At 37.9% G+C, this 13,573-nt stretch overlaps 1 protein-coding gene across 3 annotated transcripts in view; it reads right to left on the bottom strand.

Moving 5' to 3' along the window:
* Nucleotides 1-13,573, bottom strand: part of SEC24B (SEC24 homolog B, COPII coat complex component) — a 46,487-nt gene that overhangs the window by 30,640 nt on the left and 2,274 nt on the right. For 2 of the 3 annotated variants that reach the window (XM_030238964.2, XM_030238963.2), the window contains exons 2-3: nucleotides 9,349-10,053; nucleotides 1,587-1,772 (exon numbers count right to left, since the gene is read on the bottom strand). In XM_030238964.2, the coding sequence (XP_030094824.2) occupies nucleotides 1,587-1,772; nucleotides 9,349-10,053 (891 nt within the window). Of the gene's footprint in view, nucleotides 1-1,586; nucleotides 1,773-9,348; nucleotides 10,054-10,632; nucleotides 11,154-13,573 lie in introns of those variants that run through there. The other variant, XM_050973535.1, reaches the window with a different exon arrangement.

Here is a 13,573-nt window from a genome sequence, read left to right as displayed (position 1 = left end):
TTAATTTTTGATTAAAAAAGCAAGAGTACATTATTTATTTCAGAATCCTCAAACAAAACTAGAGAAGACTTTGAAGTCTTCCGGTGCTCATAAAACCATCATCTGAACATGGAAACTTATGTGTGATGAAATGTAAATAGATAAAATTAGATCAATAAAAACTCCTGACAACTTATCTTTATACTGCCAACATACTGTTGTTTTTAGAATGTGCTCATTCAGCTACTTACTGCATTCACCTTCACTTAGTGGAAGCATTTGAATTTAGGGAAGTTCAGCAGCCACTGCACTGATCTGTAGCTGCTCTACCAGGTGTTAACACATTTCACAGGAATCACTTCCAGAACACACACATTGCACATCAAGGCAATCACAGTTAAAGAGCTGAAATCCTTTTTCTCATTAAAAACATGGTTTGCGATTTCTTTGAAAAAAGAAGCAACAGTTTTTTTCTAGTAAGCACACCTACAATACAAAGTCTATCAAGCACCAAAATCAACTATAAAACTGTATAAGGGCCACACTTCCAAAAATTGACATACTTTCTTTAAAATTATATGCTGTACATAGGACTTTACAGCAATGAATAATTTTTTTCCTCTAATAGATATAGAAATGATTGATGAATAACCTGTAATCTGCATTCTAGCAGAAAAACGAGGAAAAGGGATAATTTAGTTATTTATGTCAGAGGATTCTATAATTTCAGAATAAAAAACTACTCTGTGACAATCACACACCATGGGGTTGCCAATTATTTTGAACACCAGAGATACCATATTCTGACAAAATTAATAGCTACTTCTACCCCTCAGGCAGAGTTCTTTACCCATAAGAATTTAAAATTCTGAAATTGCTAAGAGAAAACATGGCCAAAACAAAACAAAACAAAACAAAAAAAAAACAACCAAAAAAAACCATGCAGTCAATTAGATTTGGGATACCAGATACAGAAACACGTAATAATCAAGAGGCAAGTCAAAACATCAATGTAAAGTTAACTTTAACTGAAGAAGGCTCAAGAGCCAATCGATTCTTCCTCAAGATGCTGCCAACAGAATAGGAAGGAGCTTATACAAACACTCAGGTTTTCCCACAAGAATTCTTGCAGCAGCCTTCCACGGGCACTTACAGCTAGGCAGTAAAAAACCAATTCTACCAGTCTGAACTTAATCCACAAACTCACTGTATCCACAAACTAGCAGATTCTAGTCTACACTTCATTTTTCAATACAGACTAATTACAAGGTAATTTTAAGATCTTCTTCTAAGAAATTAAAGTAGTGAACAGTTTTTTAAAATAAGGGAGCTAAAAGAAGGTTTTTCTAAGCAAGAAACACATAAGACTGCCAACAAGACAAACAAGCCAAAGACAACAACACGTGGACAAAGGAAATCAAACACAAGCATTTAAGAGAATCTAAAACCAGGGTGACATAAAGCACCACCACTCAGCGAGCCTGATGAGACACCAGAGATGTGCTCCAGTCAAACACAGAAAAGCAGCAATAAAACTTCCAGCATTCATGTGTGCATGTGGAATACAGCAAAAGCCTGTAGTGTGACTTCCCATTCCCTTTTAGTACCTTCCTGAAGGGCCAGCTCTGGTGACTGTGTAACAGATGGTGAAGATGGTGGCTTTGAAGACAGGCTTGGAGCAGGTGACCTTACTGACGACATCACAGCAGAGGCAGCAGATGTTCCAGCTCCAGGCTTGGTAAATGGAACATTCTGGCTCACTGAGTGCACGGGCTGTGAAGAATCAATGCCACCTGAAAACAACATCAGAAAGCAGGAACCCTTTGTATGTACTTGCACAGACAATTACACAGCACAAGCAATCACACTTGATTCCACAGTAACTACAAAAAACAATACAGTACTTTAAAGAGAGATGTCTTCAAACAAGTATATATGGAAAGATTGGTTGCTTTAAAAAATTCAATACCTACAGTGCTAAAACTCCACTATAATGAACAAATTGCTCTGACAATAGCATAAAAAAAAAAAAAAAAGAAAACAAGATGCAGTACAAGCAAGACTAAGTTGAAACTTCTTTTTGCTACATCCCCACAATGCTGTGCTTTTATAAGTTACTGTTCCCAGGTAAGTAGAATGTAGTCCACCTGAAATACACCCTTCAACATTCTTCCCATGGGAAGAAATCTTGTGCAGTAGACCAGTAGACCTATGCTTCCCTTGCAGTGCTGGCACTTGCAATATGGGTATTCAGTTATGAGACTCATATTCCAAGCAATCTGTTTCAATCAACCCTGAGTACTCCACAAAACTTCTGATGTGTTTTAGACATCTGGACTAGATATAATCTGCTTAAAAAAAGTCAGATTAATGCTTTGAGAGATTTGACATAGTCCAGCTGAAACTCCAATCAGACAAGGACAACATAACTTCAATTAAGTTAGCTCTCAACTAAGGGTTGCTTTTTGCTCATAAATTGAGAAAAACTGTATTTTGAGTCTTTCTAAAAAAACTCTGACCAACTAAGCTGATAAGAAGAAGAGAAAGGAAATGGTTTTACCAAAAGTACTCAGTAAACAAACACAGAAATTAAGCAAGAGCAAAATTCTCCACTTGTAGAGTACTTGTTTAAGTTACCAAATTTGCTGTAGGGTGCAGATGTAATATTAATTTTGCACCTTCTGCACATATAGCTGTGTAGTTCATACAGTCCCTGAACTTTTCCTTGAATAATGGAGGTGATATCTCTAAGAACTTCATGGCCAAGTTGAGGTTTCCTTTAGAGGGTGAAGAAGAGGAGGCTTAAAATGATCCTTCTGTTTTTATTATTTACAGTCAAATTTACAGCACATATCTTTATTATCTTTTATATATTTTTCAATTTTAAAATCTGCTGTTGAGCATACACATGGTTTTTCCAAGTCTTATCAAAATGATATCTTTTTCCAATGAACAATGAACATACAGAGCATTTTTTTACTGCAATGGACTTGCTGTAACATTTGCTTCTACACAGTGTCTTGCAGATTCCCCATGGGAGCTTCAGAACCTGTCAGCAGGAATGCTCTTATTACAGTAGCTTCCTCAAGCAAGACATGCAAGATGTCAAGAGAAGTTCTCCGCCACATCCATGTGCTCACCCAGGTTTTGTAGAGTTGTTTGCAGGGTGATGGGGTATTTTCCGCAATGGAAGGCAATATAGCCATGCTGGCAGCATCAAGCACTGCTATAGAGAGTGTTAAATGCTGTAATGTCAGCATCACGTGCTCAAAGCCAAAAACCAATTTACACCTGGATTAGCTGAAGATGTAATACCTTCCTGCCAAGTACTAATATCTATTCTCAAGCAAAGGTTATCCAATTGTCTTCAAAATTACGTAAATCCTTTAAATGCATTGTAAAATAAATATTTCTAAACTCTGAGAAATAAAATTTATTTTCTCCTTGTACAAAAATCCAACCTGCAAAATCAAATATTAAACTTTATTTGGTGACTCCAAAAAGGTTTTAAATGCTGTAAGCAACCAAGTCCAAAGGAAACACTTGAACAAAATTAACATTTAAAACCACATTTCCTCACCTTCAGTGTGTACTTAAGTCTTTCCTTCATGCCTCTCAACCAATAATCAAGCATAATGATCTACAGCTAAAAGGCATGTTACAGAAGGAATCTGCAGAATTGGGCAAATTAGCATTGTAATTAATCATTTTTCCCTGTACATCATCACAAAGTTGTCATTTAATTTCTAACTGGTGATACCTAGAGGTAAACTATACATAGAGGTCATAGCTTAAAAGTATCACCACAGCATCTCCTCAAAATTTCAGAAGACATGCAAGAATTATCCCTCTTGAGTTACTTCAGCTGTGGTCTTGATTTCCTGCCCTCACAGCCCCACACACCCCCTGTACCCAACACAACACAATTTCTAAGGAGAGAGGCACCACTTCCCTGCAGCCTGTTTTCCAACAGCATCCTTTGCCCCTGACTTTGAGTACTTGCTGCAGTCCTTCCCCTTTTTTCAACCACACCTATATTAGCAGATTTACAGGATTATAGCCTACATTCCTATGGAACTGGGGCAGTAAGGACTTTACATCCTGATCTGACATAAGGGGAAGTATGCACGTGAGCTAATGAAATTAGAGTGTCTCCTGCTCAAGCAGGCTGTCCATACCAGGATGCAAAGAAACCCATGCCATATACCCACAGGAGCTCTCCAACTCGATCTCCCCATGGAGGAGTCCAGTAAAATTCAGGCATCCTGGCTGGCATCCATCCTAAGTTGAAAAGCACCAAGAATAATGAGAGTGCTCCAATTTCAGGTGAAATAAACTGGAAAAACACTTAAGAAAGCTACTGACCTAAGAAAGACAAAAAAACCAAAATAATACGAAGTATGAAATTTACATAGCATAACACTCCTGAACAGATTTTTACCAAGACTGTTCTGGTGAAATAGAGTTTTTAAAGATAGAAGAGGGTGATTCTACAGGGTTAAACTAGTTTAAACTTCCAAGGTGAAAAATCTCATATTAGAGAAGTTTATATTCTACTTTATATTTATACTTCCTAAAGCAAAGAAAATTATTCTCACTGGCTATTACTCACCAAGAGCAGTCAACCACCAGAAAAAAAAAATCCTCTTAAAATAAATCTGGTTTCTTCTACTGAAATCTTAGCACACTTGCTGAAAATACTTCAGCTATTTCAGAAAGAGGCTGCTGAAGTCCTAGGAAAATACTTTGTTGCAGTTTTATGTCCTTAGTACACAACATACAGAAGTTAAGAGGTTCGACCTTAGTAAATTCAACATGCTGGAGGCTTTGCAAAGCTATACATAAAATTGAATTTTTAAAGAAACCAATTCAAGTCCAGTGGCGACAACTTTTTTGATTAAAGTAAAAAACAATTCAGAAATCAAACAACTTCTGAAAAACTCTCGCCAGCCTAAGTTTCCTGACTAAGTCCTGTTTGGACACACAGATTTCACCAACACATCATTCTTCTATATAAAGGATTCATTTTCATCACAGAGAGCTTTCAGTGCTGACTGTACAAAACTGCTTTGGAAAAATACACTAAAACTGTAGCATCTTGACTGACAGTCTGTCTTCAGTTTGCTTATTTATAATTTAAAGATTGTAAGGGCATCTTTCACAGCACAGGGGCAATGACAGCAAACTCTCACTGGCACCCTGACAAAGAGGAGGACACTGTATCCAAGTTTCTTACACAAACAGTGGAGAAAGCATGCTTATGCATTTCAGTAAATCTTTCTTTTTTCAAGTAGTTTAGCAAAAAACTATACACAGAACAGATGGCAACTGTTTCCCATCATTGCTTCTTCCCAAAGAAATAGGATGAAATATTCAGAAAGTTTCCTTCCAACAGATCATTCATTATTTCCTTATGCTCCTTATGAATTGTATTCAGACACTTTCCAACGATGTACAGGAACTGGCAAATAATTTTCAAAATCCAACTCCTTTTCTTAAAGGCTGTAAACAAATAGAATACTATATATAAAATGACCCCATCTGAGAACAGTAAGACTGCACTAGGAAATTTAGAAAGCATCTCAGCATCTCAAAACCAAACCAATTATGCCAGGATCAAACAATTATTATAATTACTTAACAATTTTATTATTACGCACTTATTTGTAGTTATTTATGTAAAGATTTTACTATCCGGGTGTTGTAGCAATTGGATTTTTAACATATTTTAGCCAAAGATATTGAATTCTAGATTAAAAGAAATCAGATATCATTGGAGGCAGTTTGTTTAGCCCCACACACCAAAAGTGGTTTAGTGTTCAAGGTTTTATTACTAAAACCAGCTCTTTCTTCAGCCTTGCTGTCAGCTGTTGTGTTTATCTGTTTTTTTAGTCAGGAAATATGGAATCATCTGTGTTCTGAGACTGAACCAGAATCCAGGGGGAAGAAAAAAAAATTATTTTGCAGATAAATCACTTCCAGAAACTTGTGTACTGTGCAATGAAGCACAGGGCATGCTTCTATCCCAGAAAGAGTCTGCATGTGGTGTAACTGCTGAGGCCAACAGTTCAGCAAACCAACCAAAGACTGCAGCATTACCCAAGTACAACAGAAACAGTGGATCAGTGTTTATTTTCATACTGCAAAGTAAGTATCCATGACACAGCATTATCACAGCCAAGCCTATCACTCTTTCTTTGAAATCTAAGTGTAATATCACTACTTTTTCTTGAGGCCATATACTAACTCAATCACCCCTTAAGAGCAGCATTGAGCGGTTCAAAAATAAAACTACTGCTCATATTGCTCTTCACTGTCTGGTCAGCTCCACTGTTTCACCTTTAAAAAAGCTGCTCATTGCAAAAAAAACTGCTATGAACAAATCACTTCAAGATACCTCTACGGGAAAGAAAATTAACAAGCATTGGAATTAAAAATTTCTGCAAGTAAAACAGAAACAGTCTGAAAAAAAAAAAAAAAGGTTGTTTTCATATGCCTACTGCGGAAAGATACCTGCATTCTGTCAAGTCCAGCTGAACATTCTGCACTGAACAGAGTCAACTTTTTTGGCCAGTCCTTGAAAGAATCCATTTTTATGAACAACCATGAAATTCTGGTAACTTCAGGAGCTTTTCAAGGAGCTCCCTGTTTTTTTTTTTTTTTAAATGATATTTTGTTTCATGGTTTGAAAATACTGGAGAAAATTACACAGAGCATTTATCAGTATAGAATTCAAATCTACAAATATTAAATCACACTCTACATCCTAGTCTTGGGAGAGGAGAGGAAACTAATATCAAAACTAAATTCAAACTCTGGATTGAATGAGCTTCATTTAAGCTCAACTGCTTTTCCCAAAAAAAAAAAATGGCTTTACCAAACCCATATTTTTTCTTAAGTCCTCGGTCTGAGAAAGTCTCAGCTACTAGGACTCCTAACACAGTTTCAATGTTACACTATAATCTGAAATATCTAGCATTAAAAAGGAAACCTAAAGTTATGTAACATCTGTCTTTAGTTGAAAAAGCAAGTTGTAGTCTGGTACTGCTTACAGGTCAAAACTACGTGAAGTCAGAAAATTCCCAGTTTAGAAAGAAAATCAAATCAATCCTGCACAGACTCTCTCCTCTGCAGAGCGATATATTTCATTGTGAAGGTACTTTCACATCTCCAGTCTCTTCCATGCTACCTACTAAGTACTGCCCCATGAACTCGTACTCAGTTTTCCTATGAAACAGAAGCTGAAAGAACTAACGAGGTCTGAGTGTACTTGCCTTCAACTGGCACCATCACAACCTTATAGCTACATCCATACTAAAACCATCAAGTTGTTGCTTGAAAAAATCAGCTACATCTTCCTCTTTCAAATGCTTATCATAAATATTAATTAAAAAACCCCAACTGACTTGAAATCTAAGTAGGGTTCCACTTGTTTCCTGAACTTTGTGGGAAAATGCAGATATGTTTATACCTCTTCCTGAATTATGGTGCAAATGAGTCCATATGCCAAAGTCAATAGTATGAATTTTATCTAACAGTAAATGTGAAGAAGAAGAGAGAGAGAGAATAAAATAGAAAGAGAGGAGAGAAAGGGAGTGAAAAGCAACAGATTAAGACCCATCAAGAGACAAGGGGTAGACAAGAAAAATACCTCAAATCCTGCAGGCACTGACAGGTTGAGAATGGAACATGCTCCCACATCATTGGGAACTGCCCAGTTGTGCAGGATACGAGAATTGAGAGGCACAATTACATATGTGAAATAATATCAAAGGAAGCAAAAAAGCAAGATTGGGTAGTATTTCAGGCACCACATACATGAGATGACAGCAATGAGTTATACAAACCAGACAATTTTTGTGAAGGAAATTCAAGCATTGACGGTGGATGTGACTGTGTGATACAAGTGTACTGACACATCCTTAGGAGAAGGCACTGTAGAAAAAGTGAAAAATACCAACATCATCACCAACACATTCAGGAACTCACAACTGTGACAGACATCGTATTTGTGAGTGTTCCCTGTGGAGTGGAGGGGAAATGGTATCACAGAAACTTGAGGGCTCTGGGTCACTCCAAGTCAAGGCAGGAGAAGACAGCCCAGGCCCCGGCCTCAGAGTGCTCCAAACTTCTGCAGATATTGTATGTGCTGATGTATCACCTTAGCACCAATAAAGTTTCAGTGAATACCAGTGGTGCTGGGCAGCCACAAGCCAGCTGACACCAGGTGTGAACAGCACATGTGGACGACAATGGACTCATATCATGAGGCGTCTCATTCCATCCAAACGGGACTAAATTCTACTGATTTTCACTGAGGTGGGCAGGCCACCTATACTTAAAGTGAAAAAGCAATATGTACAAATTATATGTGTTGGATAAATAGAAAGATATCAACACCTGGGGATCCAGACAGTGTCCAGTTAGTCCTCTTCTTCTGGTCTTCTTGGTGGCGGGGGTCCCACACAACAGAGCTCAATGGGTTAATTATGTTCAGGTGTACATGGGAACTCCAAGCACTTCCCCTTGGATGCAAGCAGGGGAATTTTACATTGTTTTTTACAACACTGTGGATCTGTTGCAACACTGTGGATCATGCCCACTCCTTTGGAAATTGAGTCTGGGGGCACTCTGGGGGTCTTTGATGGTTTTGGCCCCTTCTAAGGCACAAAGCTGCCTCTCATGTCAGCGCACTTGAGTCCATTATGCCGCATCAGAAGGGATGAACATGCTCAGGCTTATGTGTGACAGTTGCATAAGGAAGGACAATTGGCATGATAAAAAAGTACCAGCCCGCCTCCACAGGGCCTGCTTCTCACCTGGCTCAAGATCCAGCTTGTAGCATCTGGCAGCGGGTGTTCATTCTCCCTGTCTTGTGTGGATTGATTTCCCATCACACACCACACCCCTAACTCCACACCCATAAACTCTCTCCTACTCCAGGGGAAAAGAGTGCAAACTTGGCCTCAGCAAAGCACCCTGCTGCCTCCACAAATGTCTGATTGTTTTGAGTCATTGCCACTAACATTTCAGTCTCTCACAGTGTCACTAAGGCAAAATTTAAAGAAACAACAATCATGACTTAAAGAAATTCTCTAGCCAGAAAAGAAAAAAGTATCTTTGTGAATAACAGACATATTTCAGAAATTACATATTCCTTCAGAACTGCATGCAAAAGCTCCCTTCTGAGGCCACTCACATGAAAACACACAAATAAACTACAACCATCCCCTCAATAGTGTATTTTTCTGTATCTCTCAACAGAACAGAATTCCACACAGTGAACACAAACAAGGCAACAAGAGCACACAATTACTTATGTTTCCCAGACAAATCTGGCAGTTCACTATCTTTCAAGTAACACCATACCTGTATTTATTTGGTTGTTTACTTTAGGAACCGATCCAGTGAGATTCCTGCTGAGGTTGTCTTGCACAGCCTGAGCAGATGAAACAGTTGATAATGTTGTATTATATCCCACGGGAACGTGCTGTTGAAGGGAATGAGGTACTGATGTACTCTGGCTAGAAAACGCATTTGTCTCTTTGAACTGTCCAACAGCAGGTAGACTTTGAGAGGTAAATGTCTGCCCATACACAACTCCAGCAGCCACGGGAGGATAGGAAACATTAGGATACATGGCACCAGAAACCACGGGCATAGCGTAGTGATCAGAATTAAGGGGAAATCCCTGAGATGCAACTGAAGAGCTGACAGAAGTGCTGTAGTGATTATCAAATGCTGAATATGACTGCTGAGCACTCACATGCAAGTAGGATGCAGAGGATACTGCTCCTTGAACAGGTCTGTCACTGGAGCCCCCTGAATGGGGAGGAGTGTTGTTGTACAATTGATGCGACTCCTGTGCATTCAACACGTTGCTACCCACAGATGTCATAACATTTTGTGCTGGTGCTGAATAGTAACCAGGATAGTAACTGGCTCTGTACTGATTATCCAGATGTGAAGCAGCAGCTTTATTGGGCACTTGGGAATAGTGTCCTGAAGGCGCACTGTAGTTTGGAAGATGTGAGCCATAGCCAGAGGGGAACTGCATCTGACTCTGCATAGGACCTGAAATGAAGAGAAAACATATGTATTAAAGGGGCATCTGCTAGTAGTACCAATGGACTCTGCATTTGAACTAACAAACAACTGCTTTCTTCTTTTCTATTTTTGAGTTTGATTCTGATCAGCACAGAGAGAATAAACCAAGTATAATGCATGTAAATACAGTATTTGAAGTAATTTGCAAATACACAAAGAAGAAGCCGAAAAATGGATTGCTTCCATTCTTGAAAGAGGCTTCCATGCCAAGACTGTTTGCCTCTTGATTGTACTTTCAATATTTTTTAGAGTTTATAGGCAGTTAATACTTAAAAAATAGTGAGCAACAAAAAGCACCAAAGTGGTATTTGTAAGTGTTTGAACCACCTGAATATGGAAACTGAAAAGCTGCAGTCAAATCAGTATGTCAATACCTAACAATATAGGTATTCTTCTCTACAAGTCTTCAATAGGGAAAGAGTTGCAGGACAGTTATATTTGTCTTCTATGTCCTTAAGTATTATGCTTTCAGGAAAACTGATGTTTTTATGAAACTACAGAGTATTTGACAAGGCACATCATTTTTATTTACTGCCGGATACTCACATCAGGTCTAAGAGATGTTGGCATCAGAGAAACTGACCTCTGGTATCACTGCAACTGGTTCTGCAACATTAGTGGTTAATTCCATACTAGCCAAGTAAGGGTCAAACCAGGGCTCGCCTGCTACAGACAATGTTAACTATGTCCAAACTGATTTTCTCAGCCAACTGCTCAATTGGAAATCTCAAAGTTCTTCCTTATGTCCCATTCCTTAACTCTGTTCTTATTTTTAGTGAACCATAGATGCTTTTGAATGGATAACTTGCTTTCTTAAAATTCCCACACCCTATTGCTTACATCACACAAAACTACAGTGTTATTTCCCACTCCTGGCCAATAAAAACATAAACACAGCACTGGCCCACTCACAAATTAAATGGCAGCTGAGGTAATAATGAATAGTTGATTCCCCTGCTTATATTTACAATGATTACAAAACTTAAGCATTACTTCTCTTGTCTTGAAATTCTGAAAAATCACTGTTCTCCAAGGAACCTCTAGATGTCCTATGATTAACTTGCAAGTCAATTTTAATAAAAAAATTGTTAACAGACTCCTAAAAGCAAGTTGTGGGCTAATGCTGCCCAAAATTACTTTCTGGTAAAATTAAAAATGCCCTTTCATAACTAACAGGAAGTTGAGCAGAAGAGAAAGGAGCTAAAAAATTGCAGTAACTTGGAATGTGGGATGAAAAGACAGAAGGTACTTGGGAGAAAAGCATAAAGAGCTTAAAAAAAAAATTATCTCAAGTTTTGAAGAGAGCATGTATGAGCTGTTTCTGATTCACCTTCTTTTTGAAAAAGTGGGAGCTGCTTTATAGAGCTACATAGTTTTTTCTCCTTTAAAGGAAAATGACTTTGAGTTAGACAGCCATTAACAGCTACATGAACTTTGCCAGACTTTTGATCTGCTTTTTAAAGTCTGAAAAACCAAACCCAAAGATACAGCAATAATTTTCAAGGGTCAAGGTTTATGGATTTAAGCAGCTATGCCACCTAAGGTGGCAAGAAGAGATATTTTATTTGAAAATAAAATGTGCATCTGTTCTACTGATATATGCAGATTTAACTAACTGAGCACGTATAACTTAGAAACTGGTTTAGGAGCACCTGACTCCTAAATAAAAGGCTACATATCAAATAATCTACTGCAAAGTCTTCTTCTAGTATCTAGCTCTTGTTTCAAAATACACACCATAAACAGAGATTAAATTACCAATACAAGATATCAGTCTCTGCATGACAGAATGCAGAGTCCTTTTTATACATATTTTTAAGCAGAAACATCTATAAACACACACATGAAAACCTCACTGAGAGAAACAACATTTGAAAAATTATATTGATTTCAAGCTGCAGGTCCTTTGAAAGCAAGTTTTACAATTATAGATGAAAGATTATTCTCATTATCTGAAATGAGTCTTTTGTCCATCTGATTACAAAGAATGTGAGTGGAAAGTAATTTTTGTACTGCAATTAGTAGCTGAAGCTACTAATGGTGACTAGATAACTGGACAGTTTTCAACACTGGAAATCAAAACATATCTTCAGTGTCATTTCAAAACCTGGTTAATTGCACAATGAGTCCCGATGTCTCAGGTATTCCATCCTTCCAAAATACCTGAAAAATATCTCAAAAAATTCCATAAAGAAACTGTAAACCTCAGCTGCACACAGCAGGTGTATCTCTAAAATATCATCTCTGTAACAAAAGCAGTGCATCTCTCCTTCTACGAACAAATTAATACTTATTATATAAAGTATACATTAAATAAAGTTACAATGTGTAACTACATAGACATTAACAGGTGAATCCCAAAACTCCTAATTCTTTTTAAGGGAGGGGGGAGCCACAACACAAAAAATTCCAAACTCCCAGAAAAAAATAAAAGGACCAGTGTTATGGCTATTCCACCACATGAATTAGTAAAGTTTTGCTTGCTAATGTCACATTTGGTTTTTATGTCCAGGCATTCCCCCAGCAGCATAATTCAGCCATCTGCCATATACCCTACCTACATGGAGTCTATGGATGCTACACCACCAAGCTGCCTTTCTATCCAAATCCACCTGTGAGCTTTCCAAAACTCCTAACACCCCTTTACCCACCTCCAGAGAAAACTCCCACAGCCTCCTCACATGTCCTTTACCCCATGGGCAGGGAGCAGCAGCACCATTGCCCCTTGTTTACTGCTGAGCTCTCACTACAGCTCAGTCGCAGAACTGGATCCGCCTTCTTCAGGAGGATTCACACAGGTTACCATTTTCACAAAATATTCAGAGGTTTCCCATCTTTCACATCTCTGTTCTCTTTGTTAAATTGACCAAAACTATCTCCAGTCTGAGGAGGGATGAAAAACAAGACTAAACAACATAATAATGAAAATTTTACTTCCAAAATGCCAGTAGAAATACTAATGGTAGCCTTACAAACCAGCTGTAGACAGCACCAGACAAAACTCTTCTAAAGAGTCATGGGAATTCAATACAATCATCCTCTCAGTGCTGCATTTCAATACATTAAATTGTTAGCATTGAAGTCCTTCATCACTTACTGAAGAAATCATCCTTCAGTACTGATTTACAAGAACTATTTTGTTATGCTGAAATTAGGAAAGAGGTAATTTTCCACTTATCTACAAAGCCACTTTTAAGACTACAAAAAAGCTTCTCAAACTTGTAAGAGAGAAGGAAGAAAATAATACCATACACACAAGAAGTTACTTTTAAAAGAACTCAACAAAACAATCACGCCTAAATTAAACAAAAACTGAAGTCTCCAAGGATTTCAAATGGACTTGGTCATTGAACCAGGCAAAATTCACTAATAACAAACCTGAACATCCTTTTTAATATCTTTTATGTACAACAGGCTGCTTGGCTTCTGCAAAAAGCACTCTCTCTCATTAGATGGCAGCAACAACATAGTTTTACAAGAAAAATTC

The sequence above is a fragment of the Serinus canaria genome, chromosome 4 (genome assembly GCF_022539315.1).
Source record: "Serinus canaria isolate serCan28SL12 chromosome 4, serCan2020, whole genome shotgun sequence".
Classification (NCBI taxonomy): Eukaryota; Metazoa; Chordata; class Aves; order Passeriformes; family Fringillidae; genus Serinus; species Serinus canaria.
The sequence above is the reverse complement of the archived record's forward strand: the minus strand, read 5'-3'. Positions and strand labels throughout refer to the sequence as shown.